This window comes from Micrasema longulum, unplaced genomic scaffold (assembly GCF_059751315.1).
Source record: "Micrasema longulum isolate JH-2025_06_02 unplaced genomic scaffold, ASM5975131v1 h1tg000127l, whole genome shotgun sequence".
Classification (NCBI taxonomy): domain Eukaryota; kingdom Metazoa; phylum Arthropoda; class Insecta; order Trichoptera; family Brachycentridae; genus Micrasema; species Micrasema longulum.
The window spans coordinates 460,299-480,291 of record NW_028277333.1 but is presented as its reverse complement, the minus strand read 5'-3'; the positions used below and the strand labels follow the sequence as shown (position 1 = coordinate 480,291).

Here is a 19,993-nt window from a genome sequence, read left to right as displayed (position 1 = left end):
ACCTTTTGATAATGAACAATTACAAAGAAAACAATATTAATTGAGATTTTCATTTGTAGTCGTTATTTAATTACGTTGTTTTATTGCTACATTAAATTATTTTGAAAAGATAAGTGAAGTAGAAGGTGATATCGTGTTTTAAAGAGAGAAAAATTTGAACGTAAGAATATTAGGACTCATTTCAAAGAGTGTAGCCCGTATCGTCTAGAGAACGGGCAGATTTTAATCAAAACGTAAAAGAGAGGCGCACTAGAGTAAGGTTGACTGAAAGGCAAGCGCGACTGTCACAAAAAATCGTTGGGAATTATTATGTACATTTATAGTGTTGGTTGTAAATGTCGCGTGTTTTTTTACCATTTCCACTGCCCGCATCCTACACAGGCCGTGTGGCCGCACCCCCATTTAAACCAGTTAATAACTTAATACAGTGACATGTAAAACCACGATTATTCTGCAGAATTATACAAATTACACGCAATAACTTACTTGTATGGATGTCGATGCTTTTTAAAGTGAATCCTTCGAGGTTTGCTTTTTCGCTTCGGCCTCTTTTGTTAGCGGCAAATATTTCCAAATACAATTCTGTACCTGACTTCAGACCTCCCACAATAAAACGTGGAACTATTGAAGTCACATTGGCCATAAGATCGGTGGCTTGGTCATATACTTCCATAACAAATATTTGCTCCTGACCACCATCAAAACCTATGAAATTCAAATAATTAAAACACATTTTAGTCTTAAACTTAAGATTTTTTTAAAAAGGGATCATTTATTGTCAACACATATATTAAATTTACAACATCAACGAAAAACATACGAACTCGTATACCATGTTGTGTAAGTAATTAGATACAACAAATATTTGAGCAAGCTCGCAATTAAATCGCAATAATTCCACAAAATACCTGAAACCAGAATACTACAGTATATAGACTTGTTAGATTTTAGTACACGTTTTTAAAAACAAATTCACTTATTTGCTTTTATGATATAGCTAGTTGAAAGAAAAAAAATGTTTTTTTAAGGGTGATTGGTGAATCGTTTATTACCAAAAAATCACTTTTTTAGGCATATTTTTTGACGAAGTTGATTAACATCAACAATAAGTTAATGACACCAACGTTTGATTCCCAGTTTTATTTTTTATCCTTTGATGTTAATCAAAACTTTTTTTCAACCCAGCATTTTTTGCCGCTCGTTTTTAAATATCCTCTGTATACCTACAGCAATTAAAAAGATGATTAAAAAGCTAATACGTTTTAAAAATGACTTTGATCATAAAAAATATTGAAAACTTTTAAGAATTAACATATTATGACAGAGATGGAGAACATTTAAGATAAAGTAATAAATAAGTCTACGTATTTAAAAGGCCTACGACCTGTCAATGGCTGGTTTAAGTTGCTACATTTTTGCTACACTGTGTATTTTTGTTCTGCCAATGTTTTGACATTATTTAAAATTTCAAATTATTCCAATATTTACCCCTAATTTGAAAAAAATCAGTTTCCTTAAAAACGCCATGAATTGTTCAGAAATAGTATTTTTTTAATGCTTGAGAGATAAATGCATTTTGTGATTTTGATTAAAGCAACTTTCAATAAATTTTCATCGAATCTATTAGACTTCTTTCTTCGTCGACTTGATCTTATAAGTTAAAAACTTTCTGAAAATCTCCGGGAAAAGTTCAGCCAGAGAAATCTACATTCGAACAGAAGTTAACCCATTACGGTTCATTGTTTATCTATCTTATTTTCATTCAGGATAGTATTTTTGTTAAGCGAACCTATTTAAAAACAGTTTTATTCATTTATATTAGTTTTTTTTTGTATTTAGTTTTCTTATTCTTTAACATATTACAACAGAGATAAAAAACATTTTAAAGAAGGTAATATAAAAGTCGAGGCATCTACAAGGCTTATGACCTGTCATTGGCTGGTTTAAGTAGCCACTTTATAAACTGCTTAACATTCTGCCCATATTTGAATATCAATATTCCTTTAATTCTTTCATCTGTTGATGTTTCTGAAAAAGAGTTAAAAACTTTATTTATGCGAGTGAGATTCATCTTATTGAATTATTTCACCTACATACTAGGAAACGCCTGAATTTTTTTATTTAAAAAAATTATTAGACCTTTTCATGGACCAGGTGGATTTATCACCAATATTTTGAAATTGTCAAAATTTTTGTAGTCAAGGACTGGATTAAACTCACTGGGAAGCTGTTTATATTAACATATTACAACAGAGATTAATAATATTGTAAAGAAGGTTGTACATAAGTCAACGTGTCTACAGGGCTTATAACCTGTAACCTTAAACTTGCCAATGACAGGTCATAAGGCATCAACAGGGTTTATGACATATAGCCTTAAACCAGCCAATAATAGGTCATAAGCCCTGTTGATGCCTAGACTTATATATTGCCTTATTACAAATGTTCTTCACCTCTGTTGTAATATGGTAATATTTACAGCTCCCCAGGGAGTTGAATCCAGTCCTTGTCTACAAACATTTGGACAAACTCAAAATATTGTTCTTATTCTAATATGAACTTTTTCAAGAAAAATCACTTTAAAGAACATAAGTTGGAAGTCCGGATCCAATACCTACTCGCAAAATAATTACTCGCTTAATCCATATTCTTAATGGTGGGGGTCAGTGCTATACAATCTTCTGACGTCACAGTGTCCTGTGAAGATCTATTGTGTAATCCATATTACAAATAAGTAAATCCGTATTTCTATTTCTCCCTCGTAGTGTAATAACTAAGACAAAAATAGTATTATCGTCCATAACAATGTTTAAATTGAAACGTAAATATAATTGTGTTTCTTTTACTTTATCCAAAGAAGATGCTATTAAATCCAAATGTTAAATAAAACACAGGTAAAACATATTATATTGTACAAGATAAAATTTTTAATAATAAGGGTTTTTGGGAGTAAACACAAACACAAATTTTGCGGAATCATGAAAATTATTCGCCTTTACAAAATACCATAAAAACAGTTGACATATTTTTTAAACATTCTATAAAAGTATCTTTTTTGTTACAATTTTTTTTTCTTTTGAGTTTATTTACATATGTCGTTTTTCACTTTTTATGTAAGTTTTAAAAAATAACCCGGTTTCGGAAACTAAATCCAACCAGAAACAATTTAAAAAACTAGAAATAAGTGCTAAAAAACAAATGGAAGTTAATCTTTGGTTATCTCGTGGTGTTATCGCGGACTTACTAATCAGAAAACTGAGTTTGAATCCCACTCTTCTTTTTATCATTCGTTTCTCTCCGCTTGTTCCAAATTATTCCATGTTTTTCTGTCTCAACCACTTTGTCCATCCTTGTCCTACTAGTTTGACGATGTCGTCGGTCCATCTCCTCTGCGGTCTCCCTACTTTCCTTTTATTTTCGTGGGAAGTCTAACTATAATTTTTTTTTCGCCACATAACCAGCCACTGCCATTTTTATCTTTCCACTCTCTCTGCGATATCGGTCACCTTTTATTTTCGGTCTTATCTCATTATTTATTATTTGGTCTCTTTAGGAGACGCCCAACATTTGTCTTTCCATAGACTGCTGAGTGCACTTGTTTTTGACCGTATGTTATCACCAGCAAAAAATAAGAGTTGTAAACTCTAAGTTGCAAATTGCGTGGGATTTTTTATTTTTGAAAACATTTTTTAACTTTCCAAAAGCAGCTCTCCTTAATCTGATTCGTCTAGGCAGTTTCACAGATTGATTAAGATTTTCGAATTTGATTTTAATTTTGTGCCCACAGCAAATTTACTCATCAACAGCGCCAATATTTTAATTTCCAGTACATACGAGTATGTTGCTTAGTGTTGGAATCAATATCTTGGTTTTGTTTTTATAGATTATTTCCAGATCAATCATTTCTGGGGCTTTGTATAATTATTTTAGCATAGTTTCCAATTCATTTACCTCTTAACTTATATTTGCTATATTGTCTGCAAAACAAAGTTGATTTAAATACTTACCATTTATTTTAATGCCTTTATCATTCCAATTTAGCATATTCAAAACTTTTTCTAAGGCTTATGTAAAAACGTTTGAAGATATCGTGTCACCCTGTCTAGCACTCTTTTTGATCTTGATTTTCTTGGTTTTCAGATCGCCGTTTACTTTTGTATCTATAGTATCATGTTCATTTGCATATTTGATTAACCTAGTCTATCTAGAATTTATTTTGGCATTTTTAAGTACAGTTATACCTGCCCAGGTTTCCACAGAATCAAAAGCTTTACGATAATCTATAAAAGTGACGTGTATGTTAATGTTGTATTCTGTTGTTTTTTCTTTAAACAGACTTATCAATTGGATATGGTCTAAGGTTCCTAAACCACTGCAGAAGCCAGACTGTTCAACAGCATGGTAGAACTCAAATTTAGGAGTAGTACGGTTTGTTAATATTTTTGTCATCAGTTTGCATAAATGATCGGCTGAATTTATTCTACAATTTCAATTGACGGCCAATAGTACCAAGGAGAATTTCTCTGAGAAGTTCAACCGCAACAACCGCTCGCGTTTAGTTCATTGATTAATGATTAAAACAAACCGCATCGCTAGTTATTTAAAAACAAAACAAATTTGTTCAAGGTAAATAAGTTTGTATTAAAAACATTTTAGTCACTCAACAATCGCGAAATCGTCAAATCGCCTAACCGTTGCTTCAGCCTCTGATTCGTATTAAACTAGGACGAAGAATTAAGTTCTTTCCATTTCATATTATATAATTATTTCATTTATATTCAACTGACATTTTCCTATTTATTATTGTACAAATAAATTTGTCTGCAAATGCTTTTATTTTCCATTCTTCACTAATTAAATTTCATATTTATGAACACGGTTTTTGAGAATAATTTATTGAATACGAAAATCAAATTAAGATATATTTTTTTAATGAAATGTTGATCGTTTGGGCGTATTGACGATTCCACGCGTGTTTTACCAATAACATTGAAAAAAAAAACGATACAAACGCTTGACGCAAACGGTATAAATTTTGTGACGAAAGCATTAATTTACTGTGAAAATAATCACCTCCAACACATTCGACATCCAGCGATTCAGTAGTCTGGTTTAAAAGGGTGCAATTATAGGGAGGATCCGGTTTTCCCCCAGGAATTATGTGGTACACACACGGGTCTTTCTGTTTGCCCGGAATATTTGTAACCCAGCAAAGAATTGTTCCATAGTCCACTTCAGATGTCGGAGTATAATTTAATATAGAAGTAAACTCAGCATCTCGTCCTTCGTATACAGGCTGCAATACAGATTTCCTTTATAATAATCAAATAAAAACACTTTACAGATTTTATGAATAAAATATGTTGACCAATTAATTTGAAAGAATGAAAGTATTCCATGGTTAATCTTAAAATTGGAGAAAATATAATTATTTTACTTTGTTTGTTTTCTACCTACACTTTAAACTTAAACGGGACATTTTGAGAATTTAAAATTATTTTTATTATTCAGTTGTCATAAACACGATATTCATATGTGATATACTGTACAGTTTTTTGTTTTTATTGCAAACAAGAAGGTGATAAAGATAAACTGTCTTTATTTATTTTAATATTTATTTATTTACTAACGGCAGTAGCCGTTTTAACGTAAGTTTTTAACATGGTTAAAGAGTAATAAAATATAAGATCCATGTCAAGTTTTTAAATCTTACTTACGTATTATGATGTACACACAATATCGTTATGTATTGTATGTATATTGTATACGTAAGAACAAATAAATTGAATGTAAAATATGAATAAACAAATGAATTTTCGGTTTATTGGTTATTGTTATAATGTCAGTAGTACGTTTTTCCTTTGTACAGCTAAATGACTGTATTGGACCAATATAGATAGCACGTTTATTCTCTCTTAAAAAAAAAATTGAGTAATTTATATGCATCTAAATAAGAGTATACACATAAAACAAGTTGTATTGAAAGATTGTGGTTATAATCTATTTATATTTAGGAAGTGACATATTCCAGATATCTATATGGTCTGCAAATTTGTTGCCGAGGTTTTGCGTTCAATGTATGACTCTTGAATCCAGACACTGTTTGGAAAACAATTATTGGTCTATTCAAGATATTATTTAATATTTTCTCGTTTACTTTTCTTAACTAAAAATGACACTTTATAAGTAAGTGACATATGAACATCAAATTATTGAATAGTTTTAAATATTGTTTTCACCACCTATGAAATAGTATGTGCTAAATATTATTCTTTAAGTTTAATTATAATATTTTAACGCTGTTTTGCAGTATTGATACCTTAAAGGTATTATTTATTTAACCATCGAAAAAGTTTTCAAAGAATTTTTCACAAATTGTCACGCCGCCACACTCTTTTGAATTATTTTTGCTTAAATATCAGGATTACAGAATGACTAATGTCTGGAGGTTTTTGAATAAAGTAATTAGGGCTTCCACTCACGATATCTTCACTTTGTGAGGGTGGTGATAATTACTCGTATTAAAAATAGATAATTGCTTAGTATAAAATAGCTTTACCAAAGTAAAAATATTGTTTTCGTTTTCTCCTTATTTGGAAAAAAACATGCGGTACAAAAAATAATATTTATACACTTTTTATATAATTAAATAAATACATTTGGAAAATATATTAATTGCGTATATGTTTTCTGCTTTACCTCAAAATAATTATAAAATAAAACTGTTAATATTAACATCCTATTTGACTACATTTTTAGATAGACACTGTTTTTATTCTCCAGAAGAATTAGCGGTAGACGAAAATCTTGATATTAAACCTTCTCACAAAATGTTTTATAAAAAAAAAAATGTTTTGTATTAAGGGTAATTAAATACATTTTATAAGTAAATATTAAATCATTATACCTCAACCAAATCTCTTGTGTTAGCAGTATTATTGAAAGCCCATTTAAAACTAGTCGGTGCAGGAAACGAGTCCACAGAACAACTTATAGAAGCCTTCTCTCCTTTAGCCAAACCATACAATTTCTTTTGATTTTCCTTGCATATGGGCTTATCTAAAAAAAAACATTGTTTTAACTTCTACTCTTTAATTTTATATATTTAAATATATTGTGTGTAGATTAAAACTTACACATCACTTTGAGATTAACGCTGTTTGAAACGCCATCTCCTTCTACGTTGGAAGCTATGCAAGTGTAATTACCAGCCTGGGATTTATCTACATTTTGTAAAGCCAAGTGAGTATTGCTGGTGATAATTCCCAAACGAGAACTATGCTGGAGAATTTGATTCTGAAATTACATTAAATAGAAAATTTATTTATTTGTATCAAAACTCGATTAAATATGTTAAGAGAGACCTTAGTACGGAATAGGCTCGGAATGATTTTTCAAACAATTAAAACAAGAACATTCTATAGAATATTGTAGTCACAAAAACCACTATATTTATTAATTTATTCATTCAAAATTACACTAGTTTAAATATTTATGAATTTATCAAGGCTTTTTAGGCTATGTCCGTGTGAAGCCACAATAAATCACAATAAAAATAAATAGTAAAATTAATTAGATCAACTTATAATGACAAAGAATAATAATCTAGAAAAAAAAAGTAAATGTAATAAATAATCAAATTCCAAAGAACACAATGCAAAAAAAATAATCAAAAATATTTTTTTTAAATATAAATATTCAAAATAGTGGTATCATTAAAATCAACAAAATAATAGTAAAATAAAGTAGTATTAAAAAAAACAAAATAAGAGTATCATTTAAATCAACAAAAAATGCATATATATATATAAAAGCATAATTGAAATGATAATTGAGATATGTTTTCTAGAAACTCACTCAATACTATAGTAAGAAATATAAGAAAGAGGAGCAATATATCATATGCCAAATAATAGTACGTACTAAATTAAATTATACAAAAATACAAAATAGAAAAAATAAAAATATTATCAATATATATAAAATGTTCATCTTTAAAAATGTTCATCTCAAGTATTTAGATAGTTCTTAAGAAATCTCTCAGACTTTTTAATGCGATTTTGTATTAACAAGCGCTCAGTTGACCATTTGCTCTTCGTCCTTTGATAAATCAAATTCAATGGTGCTCATGAGAAAAAAAGCCTTTTTAAAGTTGAGTTTAATTTTATGAACGTTTTATGTAAGCTGTTATGTAGGTATTTTTGTCGTATGCTTGTTTTAGAAAAATATGCATAATCTTACATTGTGCTTCCAGATAACTTTATAAGCCGCAGGATTAGAGACAATCTGGCATTCGAAGTATACATCATCACCTTCTTCGATGTCAATGGGATTCATATTCAGTCCTAATTTAAGGTGAAGCATTGGCGCATCTGCAATGAACGACAGAATGTTGATTAATCATATGTTTAATATAGTGTAAACAGAAGAATTATATTTGTCTCCAAACTTACAATGGACGTCTAAGTGAATAACTGTCTCCATGTACTGGTCTTCTTCTATAAACATATTTTTTGCGCGGCATGTCAAAACTTTCCCATTATCTATGATTCGCGGAGTAAAAAACAACGTTGAGTTTGAAGAATTTCCTTCGGGTGTGTCCTATGAAAGAAATATATTTAAATGAACTAAACTATACAAGGATTTAACTTTAAAAAAAAACACTGAAAAATGAATGTTTTTAATAAAAATACCATCAAACAATACAATATATCATATATAAAAATAGTCGAAATCAAATCACAATCGCAAAATTACTACAATTTAAAAATCAAATATTATACCATATTTTAAACCAAAACATAATTATCGCAGAACATTTTTAAATGATAATCGCTGGTTGTATGAAAAAAAAATATAATGCGCGCAGTAAGAATAATTTTTACCTTCTGTATGCTATCCGTAAGGGGTAAGTCTCCCAGCCACCATCCAATGTTTGGAGCGGGTATAGATCCTTCAGCCAAGCAACTAACTTCGTGTCTTTGTCCATTTGAAAAAGGCATTTCTTCCCTGAGAATTGTCAGCGACGTTGGACGCACTGAAACAATAAGTGCTCTTGCAATTTACGGGCACAACTTTAACATCTAGTTGCGTTGAATATTTTTAAAAAAAAAATATTTTTGTTCGACAAATTTAATTTACGAAAAAAACTAACGTATCACGATATAGTTCAAAAGAAATAAGTAAAGAATATCTAAAATGTCTTCTTTTATTATTATAATAGTTGGATAATTTATATGGCGCCATTTTTGTGAAAATCACCTCAAGGGCGGTGAACAATAAATAAATACCCCAGTGCGTCTTGCAGTTACAGAGTGCAAGGTGGATTGGGATTCTAGTTCCTCGTTTCCAATGATGTTCTATTTTAATTATAACATATAGGAGCTAGATTACAGCACGTTTTGCAGCTACAGAACGTAGATGGTAAGTAATCTAGCCCCCATTTACATTATGTTTTAATTTGACAATGAATATTTGAACTTCAATGACATGAAAATTTTTTTTAATTTTATTTTTACAATAGGGGTTAGATTACAACAAGTCTGCAGTCTGAGCACATGGACTGTTGAAATTCTAGACCCCATTTACAAAATTAAAGTATTTTATGGTTGATAACATTTACATATTGAAGCAAGATTACCAATCATATGTAGGTAATTTTGAAGGTTACTTGAGTATTATTTTAGTTACAATTTAAACTAATACACTTTTTTATTTTACATGTACGTTTGACAGCAAAAGTGCAATTTTAAAAAAAAAATCTTAAATTCGTGAAAGTGTAAACAATTGCAAATTAATTTGAAATAAATGAATAACAGTCCAGGATACATATTTTTTATAAAAAAGTCCTTTTTTATTCAATAAGAAACAAAAACTTGACGTTTTTTTGTTGAATCTTCTTTATTTTTTTTTACTAAAATATTGATTTTCGCGAAGTAAAATAACTGTTCAATTGAAAACACACAAAACACAAACACGATTTGCTCCCGAAAAAAAATGTATTTACCCCTTTTTCGATATATTTATTAAATTTTTCAAAAAAAATATTTCAATCATTTGGAAAGAATATTAAATACGGTAATTATTTAAATCAAACATACTCAAAAATGTACCATTTTATAGATATTAATACATTTTTCAAAATAAAGGGAAAATTACATTATTAGTCTAGAGGAAACAAAATAAAAAGTTATTTTAAAATTTCCGTGTTTATTTTTTATTTTGGGGAATTACTTTTTTATTAACTTTTGCAGAAATCGAGTTAATTTGGAGCAGTCTACAATCATCGTCAAATTAAAAGGATTTGTGATGTATATTGAATACTTACAATACATGTCAAGAGACACGGACGTTCTCATGACTGGAACTAATTTAGAAGAATTGACTCTACACTCATACACACTTCCGAAATCTCTTCTTTGGACATCACGAATAATTATTTGATTGGCTTTTGTTCGGGGAAATGCAGAGGTGACATCATTGGACCCTACAATGTGGTCTTCGTGCCACCACTGAATACTGGGAGGAGGAGAACCTAAAATATGAAAATACAGTGAGGTATAATAATTAAAATCTTTTTATGATGTATGTAAGCAAAAAATTTTTTTTTTCATATTTGCTAATTTCTAAAAAGGAGATTAACGGGAATCAGTCTTATTTTTGCATTGTGAAAGTATACATAATAATGAACATTTTTGTGAACTGTTTTACAGATTTTGTAAAATTGTTAAATTCTGATAGCATATCAGAATATGATAAATAAGGATTAAACAATACTAAAACCACGACTTTATGCATCGTCAGCTCACATGCTGGACCATGAAATACGTCTTAAATTGACGGCAAAAAAATATGACAAAAATTAAAAAAAAAAAAAAACCAAAGATCAAGCATGCCCGAATAAAACAATAATACGCCAACAATTACATATATGCTGAAATTTGTTATGTAAATTGAATTATTCGAGTAAAATCCATTTGCATATTATACTTAGAAAAATGATATATTTTTTCATACCTCCTTGGCTCATGCAAGTCAACCTTACGTCAGTTCCTTCAAGATATGGTCCTGCTGATTTTCCTATTATCTCTTTTCCCTGTTCATCATAAATTCTAGGTTCAGTTGCAGGAACTAAAAAACGTAACCAACATCAGACTTAGTCCCAATTTTTTTCATTAAACTCATCATCTTAAACCATCAAAATATATTTTTTTAATAATGTATCTTGGAACAAGTTTGGTTTAGCATTAAATTATGATGTGGAAAAAGTTTGAATTAACATGCATTTTGTAAACTTGATTAAATATAACATGTATTTTTATTTGGATTTCATTAAAAATTTGTACTTTTTTAATATTTTTAGTTTTTGACAAGGTATATAAGGTATATAAACATACAAGTTATATAAAATTAACCATTTATATAAACATTTAAACATTTTTCACATCAATATCTTTTTTTAAATATCTATATTGAAAAGTAGACAACAAGCTTTTGAGATAAACTATAAAGCAAATAGTGTTAAATACACTTACTTGTATTTTATTAGATAAGTTTATCAGTTCTATAGTTGTAGATAATTTTTTATTTTTTTTTAAAAGTCGTAATAATTTGTATTTTATTGTTTGTTTGGAAAAAGATCATTAATAAAGACAACTGTATAACTATTGACATAAAATCTATAAACTGACAGGCAACACATTAATAAAACTAGAAAACGAGGGTTAAATTATAACTTCGACATCATCAAATGTTAAAAACAATTAAAATGTATGGCACCAAATTTTTATTTGTAATTAATTAACTGCTTCACAAAAAAAAGTTTGTTAATGTATGAACATCCAAAGCTCCAAAATTTGCTATCCATAACTGAGCATAAGGCACTTCATTCCTATTCCAAATGCAGTGTATTTCAATAATTTGTTACATAAAGATTGAATGTTCAGTATTATACCAGTCAGTGTTAATTTCCGTTTGAATCTTGCCGAGAATCGAATCAAAAACCTCATGTATGTAGGATAATGCGCTAAACACTTGATCACCCAAACACGGGCTAGTAATGTTATATATCCGCCAAAAACTATAAATGGCTTTAAAGGGGTAAATATTAACAATAGAACTCATTCAATGTTATTATTTACATTCATAAATCCCTGGAAATACCTAATCTTTCAGATTCTGTCCTGAAAAATGTTCTCCGTTTCCTTTGTAACATATGAACATAAAAAAAATTGTGCGTGTCTGAATTTAAAATAAACTAATTCTAAAATTGTTCTAAGGTGTTGAATTTCATTAATTTCTGACTTAACGAGCACGTAAGCGCCGATAGATACGTATTTGATTACGTCAGTTCAGTACCCGTGAAGGGAATTGGTTGAAAATATTAATTGGATATCGATAAAAATACATTGAATAACGAATGGCATGTATTCAAAAGGTGAATACTCGTTTATTTTAAAAACATTTTTTCCATAAATGCTACATAGTATACAAAATACCCAATCATATAAACAAACCTACTAAGGCATGATTTACGTGTGGGTGAACATTTAAAAATAAAATCAATGAAGGGTATTGGATAAATACGATATGTACCAATATTTCAAAACATGCTCATATTAAAACACAAACGTTATTTAATTAAAATAAAAAATGTTCAGATGTATACTCTTTACATAAAAAAACAACAAATTTAAATCTGCCCTTTTTATCCATAATTTCAAAACATTTTTGAATTGAAGCAAATTAATTTAATTAATCTCTATCATATGGTTAACCTTAAAGAGAGCAGAGCGCTCAATGATTTTTGAAGCTATGAAAAATAAGCGTGTCAGCGCTAGTTTTGATTAACAATAAGAATTCCTAGTATTTTATTTATAATTTGGGTCTTTTTATTATTTTTTTTAGGAAATAAGTTTTGGCGCATTAAAGCATATTTTAGACACTGTTTAAATAAAATTAACTGTTGCTCAAATCCTGAAAAAAACGTAGAATATAATATATAATATGTTTTTGAACGATGTTCAAAGGCTTAGTATTATAATGATAAGCTCCCTTTCATCTGATTATTACATATGAGAAGATTGTTCAAGTGCATGATAAACGATTTTCTTACATTAATTCAAAAAATTCAGATGAAACAGTCTTATTTTTTTTAAACATACCTATGCCTTAATGAACAAAAACGAACGGTCCAGCCTTTCAGTTGAATGCCGGTATTTAATGAACAGCCTAGCCGCTCAGCTGAATTGTCGATTTAACTATTTGGCTGCAATATTAACTAGACACTTTTGTACATATTTGTGTTTTATTAAGATTGCTTTTTTTTTACATCGTGATAATTAAGGCATCAAATGATATACTATATCCTTTATTATTAAAATTTATATTGCACCATTTTTGTAATATTTCAAAGGCGCTTTACAAATTGATTCACGAATATTGATTTTAATTTGACTGAAAATTGACTTAAAACTAAAACTTTGAGGTCCGTAGAGCCAATGAACGAGGTCTAGAGGGCCAATAAAATTTAAACAGAAGGGTTTCGTTTCAAGCTACTGTTTTATTGAAGGTGTTAATAGATATGGGTACTAAAATTTAAATTTGTATTAAACTCTTATTAAAACAATAACTGTCTTGGAACGGGGATGCTGACCCTGGCAAGGCAGTTTAAGTAATTAGAAAAAAAACAAAAAAAGTGTCAGTATGCTTACTACGCATACAACCTATAATGTACATCGATAACTGTATTAAAGAACTTAAAGACTTAATAATGGTAGAAACAATGGGAGATTTAAATGTAAATCGTCTTTTGTATACTGAAGATGCTGAGTTTCCTGATAGAAACATAAAAAACCTGTAATTATTGATAACAAAAGTCTATAATGTATGCAGGAAAAGCAATTTTCTTATGAATGTTGAAAAATAGAAATTGATGTTTTTTTTTTAAATTAATGATAGTATAACTAAATGTGAAATGACGGCCTCGTATTTTACGTAAGCATAATTAAGAAACGAAGTTTGTTTATTAAAAAACGCTCGTAGGGATTTTCTATCATGGAATTTTACACGTATAATATACAAAAATAAATTATTGTATTTTTAAAGGTTTTTCGTGTATTTCTCTCAGATTGTGTCAACTCCAGTAATGGAAATTTTAGTTGTTCGCATAACCTTAAATATAGAAATGCGCTTCATCACCGTTTTAAACATAAACGGGCATTTATCGAGTTTTTCCTTACCGATTACCTATCATTTCTATATGTTCTATGACACATTTTCATGGCACCTTAAGATACACAGTGAGAAGATTTATATTTGGTAAATTACATTCAAAATTGACATGTCAAGATAATTCTTGAATTCGCTGTGGTCGTTATAAAAATGGCCGAATAATTAATAATAAATTGAGTGAACTCTTATCATTCTATATAAAAAAACAGTGCTTCATGACATAAAAGGTGGGTCCGATTCCGTGCTCCTTTCCTTCACTCACAGATTTTCAATCTTACTGATGTTCGTCTTTGTAAAGTAGAGATTTCTTATCATTTAGATTTACTGTCAAAGATGTTGCTCAGTCGTGTTTCATAGAAAAGTTTTAACATTCTATCGGTTTAAGTTAATCCAGTTTTATAGTAGTTATGGCTTAATTTTTTTTGACTCTTTGGATTAAATATGGTTGAAAATTTAATGTTTTATTTATTATTTAATGCATTGTTGATTAAGCAGTTCTTAAAATTGACGCGATGAGCGCCTTTTTGTTAATATCTGTGGATTTTTCATCATTGAATCATTCACACGCTAATTGTTTTTATTAGTTGAAACAGAGGCTGGACTTTAGTGACGTCTGATGACAGCTGTCTCCAAAGCTTCAAATCTGGTTACACAATAAATTTCTATTTATATTTTAGGTGCTTAACGTATACGAAAATTGTAACGATTACAGAACTTACGCCTAGTCGCAGTAAGCTAACATTTGCTTGTTATGTACTCCTCGATAACGAACGCACCCGTGTCTTCCGACCAAAAATGCATAGTAAATAAAAAAATCAGCAGTACTTGTAACTTCAACACCCCACCCCACCCCTCTCTATTTGAATACAAAAGCAATGGAATATCAAAATATGAAATTTGACTTTGAACACTGTAAAAACAAAAGTGAAAATCAAATTATTAATTAAATTCTCAGTTATTGATTATTTTCCAGGACACAGCACTTTAATTGATTGCAAACCGCTGTATGTTAGTAATGAAAAATTCAGTTTTATTATTATTTGTGTATTATTAAAAATAAAAATATGTAACGTTTTATCAGCGCTAAGGTTTTTTATTTCTGGAATTACTCCGCTTTTGACGTTTCAAGTTCTCTTCCACTTTTCCTTGGTCAGCTCTGCCGATTGATCCGATGACGTACCGTTAACCGAAAATCATTCACAATTCTCTCATCATTGGTTGGTTCATATGAACTTGTGATGTCGTCCAAAGAAGTTCGTTTTTATTAAAATATTTTATTCGTAGATATTCAAGAAACTTTGCCGTACACTTTAAGGCTCCAATTTTTACAGCGCGTAAGAAAACATTTTTCATATCCGATTTCCCTTAGGGCTGAACTTTTTCATTGGTGAATTTCATGAAAAATTAGTACCTACTATAGTGATTAGTGTGAATCAAACAATAAATTTTGATAGAAACATTTATAAAACTGAACAATTCAGAGCAATCTGTTTTAATTTTTGTATTTAAAAAATGTATGCTTCTACTTTCCATCATGTTGTCTCCTAACTTAACGCTGGCTTATTGGTCTCATAGACTGTGGGATACGTTACTCTTTTATTAAATACAAACTGAACCCAGCAATGCTTTGGTATTGCTTAATTTGAGTATATGCTTGTTTATAGATTAAATGAACACAATCGAAAGTTTGATATAAATTATTGTATTTAGTTCAAATTAGATTTGCACAAATACATTAATATTTTTGTGTTTTAGATTATATATTTTGTGAGAATAAGTAATTACCGCGAGTTTTTCGTTTTTTTTTGCGGTTGACAAGGAATTTCGGGAAGTTTTTCTGTCCTGTCTTGTAGATGTCTGTCCGTTACTGTGCGAAGAAGATAACTGCATGTCGGACCTTTTGCATGTTTCCTCTTAAGATAAAAACAAAGCTGATAAATGCTTTAAAATGCGTTCGGTTTTTTTAAATAAAACCATTGACCTATCAATCCACATAGATGCACTCTGCCCTCTAAAATTATTACATTTAACTCATGCCTAGCATATATTTAGTCATTCTTTAACTACCTGCCGGATTTCGACGTGAGCTTGACTTTCAATTCTAAACCAAAATTTCTTGTTGTGTTGTGAAGCGTGTAAAAACCGTTCAGATAAACAAAAAAAATATGCTGTAACTTTTCATTGATAAGTAACTACCTAGGATTTTTGTTTTTGATTGGATTCTTAATCCTTAAATAATTCATTTTCAAATGAAGAATTCTTTTTGCAAATATTTGATTTTTCTTTTTTTACCAACAAGGGTAAACAAGGATTTTTTACACAAAAAATCGATTTTCAAAAGTGTTTTAAATGTCAGTTAATATTATTTTAGCATTACCAAAAATTCAGCAAAAAGAAATAAATGCGAGAAAGAAATTATACGGAATCAACAGAAATAATTTGCTTGAGATCTACTAAAAACAAGTGTTGTTTGTAAAAACTCAAAAAAAAATTTTTTTCAATACTGAAAAATAAACTCCCCCAATTGTTTTGAATAAACATTCTCATCGAATGCAACCATGGTGATAGATGAATAAAACGTTTACGCTCCTAACGTATATTTCTCTTCTTAAATCAAAGATATGAAGAACTATAAAAACTTTCAGCGCAATGTTCATTATTTTCCGAAAAACCGCACCGAGTAGTTTTCAAGTCTTTCGGGGTGAAACAAACAAACATTTCCGATGTGAGTTATCGTGGCTACCAGATTATAGAGAAATTTTTCAGGCAGCTTTTTTTGTTTGGCAACAAGTTTTTTGTTTGGCAACGCCATGCATATTAATTTATTTAGTTTATGGAAACATACAGTCAATGATGATTAACTTACATAAGAGTAATAAAAATAAGGTTTAAAAACGGGCCAGAAAAGTTTCTTAATAATAATCATACATATTAAAAAGGTATATTCTTAAATTTAAACATCCGTACATAGATATATTATATAAGAGGGTGAGTTTGTGTTTATTTGTGTGAGACAAAGTATTCAGGAGTGCGTTAGCGTGTACATCATACAAAAACAAGTGGGAGTGTATTACAGCCAGATAGACCGAGTCGTAAATTATTTTGAAATAATTTAAGGGGCATTTTAAATGCATCAATAGATAAAAAAATAAACACACATATTTGAAACTAAAACGATAGCAGAGAGTGTATTGGTTATAGTTAGTGCTACAGACAGTCAGATGAAATAAATATTAATTTTTTGCCATGCGAAATGGGACATAAAAAATATTTTTGTAAAGAAGGTTTGAAGAACACTCTTTTTTCTAAATTGTTGTTTCAATAAAGGAATAACATTTTTAAGAAGGGAAAATCCGTCTGCAAACATTTGAACATTCTTATTCTTAGAGGCGAGGGTAAGTGTTATTCAAGATCCTGACGTCACTGCGACCTGTGAAGATCTATTGTGACGGGTCCCCGTAAATAGTTCTCACCTTCTAAGCCCAGGTGTATAAGAGCCCGGCTACTGTCTAGAAGGTGAGATATTATATTTTGCTTAACCTCCTCCTCCAAGCTCAGATCCGTAAAATATCAGGCAAATAGGTAAAGCGTGACCTCTTTAACATCCTCAGGATTCACCGTAGTCTCCCAGAGATGAGGCTTATTTTATGATGTAAAACATCACATTTACATAGAAAATATATAAGTGTTTCATTTTATGCACTGCGGAACCTACATCTAGGAGTTTAGGAAAGGTTCATTCTAGCAAGGTGTTTGTTCAATCTGCAGAGCCCTGTAGGGGATCTAGTAATAACCCTCACTTGATTTTGGCTGAGTTTTATTATGGCTCATGACCTAAGCAAGGAGAACATTTGAGCAATCCACAGTAGATATGTTCTCACTTCGTCACCTGGCGTCATCTGGCTATCCAATTGATCATGTCTACGATGATCAGGTTCTGCCTGGGACGGTGCAGAAAGAGTTGAGTATCTATATAGATGGCAGTCTCTTGAACGGACAAGTGGGTGCAGCGTTTGTACTTTACTATGGCGCCAGAGAGCTGCCGTTGAGAAAGTTGAAACTCAGTGATTTCTACTGCGTGTTTCATGCGGAATTCTTTGCGATCAGAGAACCCCTGGTCTATGTTTTAAAGAAGCCACCAAACAGATGGAAGAAAATAACGATCCTGATATTTTGCAAATCACGATTCCATGCAATAACTGACCGAAATTCAGTAAACCCTATTGTAATGGACATCAGAACAGATATCCAGAAGCTACAATGCAGACACCAGGACGTGTACCTTGGCTGGATACGGAGACACTGTACAATTCTTGGCAACGAAAAGGCTGACAAAAAGGCTTGGAAGGCTTCGCCCAAGAAGACAGCCCCTGATTTTGCTGATTTTCCGCTCAGCTTTGCCAAACGAAAAATATGAAGCAGGGCCTTTCAACTCTGGAATGATCGTTATTAGAGTGAGATAACCGGAAGTTTAAGTAAAATGTTTTATCTTTACCATTTTTCATGTCTATGATTTCAGGAAAATGCAGAATGCTGGCTACAAACTCACTTATATAGGTATAGAAATTCTGTACACACATTTGGACACAATCAATAGAAATTACAAAAAACCCGCAAACCATTTATAACGTTGTCCAAATTTTATGAAAAACAGATTTTGGATTTCGCCCCCTAGGGAGTAATTAAGATGAACATATTATCACATAGATGAAGAATATTTGAAAAAAGAAAGTTATTCTGTCAGACGAATTTTATTCGCGTTGATAAAGGTTTCAGCTCTTTAACTTTAAAAAAATCAACAGATGGAAGAATTAAAAAAACAGAAATGTTCAAAAAAAGGCAGACTGCTGAATGTTGCAAAGACCACTTAAACAAGCCAATTACAGATCATACGCCCTTTAAATGCCAAGATTTCCGTATCTCCTTATCTAAAATGTTCTCCATCTCTGTTTTAATACGTTAAATTCAATAACTTTCTTAACCTACTTTCCTAACTTTCCTAGTTTTATTTAATTACTTTAAGGTTAGAAAAAAATAAAAAAAATAATTCCGTATCTAGGCATTTGCATCTGAGTTAGTCATCTGACAAATACAGTTTTTTTTATGAAATTGAACAAGAATCCCGTTCAAGCGTTTTAGGCTCAATGGCTACTCTCAGGAAAAATCATGAAAACGAAATAGAGTGGAAACGATTTGGCATCGTAGTGTAGTAGTAGGACCATCGTGTACCATTCTTGAGGTCCCGGGTTCGATTCCTAGCAGGGTCGAGGTGATATATTTATTTTAATGGTATTTTAACAGTGCAATATTTTTGTCCCTGGAATGGCACCTGAAGAGTGAGACTGCATTCACCTCGCCTTTTATGTAAAAAAATGATCCAGATACGCTGCGGTTAAATTGCTTAAGTGGTATGAATTACGGGTGTTCATGGGTGCGGATAGTGAAATTATGATTATGATTTAAAAATCAAAATTATTAATTGCTTTTACATTTATTTGTTTTTGATACATCTATAGATGATTCATTCGAACAAAAGTCCGAATGCAGGTATTCATGCAAATGAATTAATAATTGATTAAATTCAGTTCATTATTTGAAAATTTGAAATATTTGTTTGGCATCCTGGGAAAGGAGAGGTGGCAGGATATGGCAATTGTATTTAACCCGTAAAGGCAACAATAGCCGAAAACCGATACGCTCATTGCCCAAACGTCTGTATGTGTAATGCCCATGTTAAACTGGAAATGAATGATTCAATCGA

The 19,993-nt window shown here is 30.4% G+C and overlaps 1 protein-coding gene across 2 annotated transcripts in view; it reads right to left on the bottom strand.

The window, feature by feature from the left end:
* Nucleotides 1–19,993, bottom strand: part of LOC148284353 (neural cell adhesion molecule 2-like) — a 163,093-nt gene that overhangs the window by 6,352 nt on the left and 136,748 nt on the right. For both annotated transcript variants that reach the window (XM_088240826.1, XM_088240835.1), the window contains exons 5-13: nucleotides 11,017–11,130; nucleotides 10,328–10,534; nucleotides 8,886–9,037; nucleotides 8,454–8,601; nucleotides 8,242–8,372; nucleotides 7,137–7,296; nucleotides 6,908–7,059; nucleotides 5,074–5,296; nucleotides 487–705 (exon numbers count right to left, since the gene is read on the bottom strand). In XM_088240826.1, coding sequence (XP_088096952.1) covers nucleotides 487–705; nucleotides 5,074–5,296; nucleotides 6,908–7,059; nucleotides 7,137–7,296; nucleotides 8,242–8,372; nucleotides 8,454–8,601; nucleotides 8,886–9,037; nucleotides 10,328–10,534; nucleotides 11,017–11,130 — 1,506 coding nt within the window. The remainder of the gene's footprint in view (nucleotides 1–486; nucleotides 706–5,073; nucleotides 5,297–6,907; nucleotides 7,060–7,136; nucleotides 7,297–8,241; nucleotides 8,373–8,453; nucleotides 8,602–8,885; nucleotides 9,038–10,327; nucleotides 10,535–11,016; nucleotides 11,131–19,993) is intronic.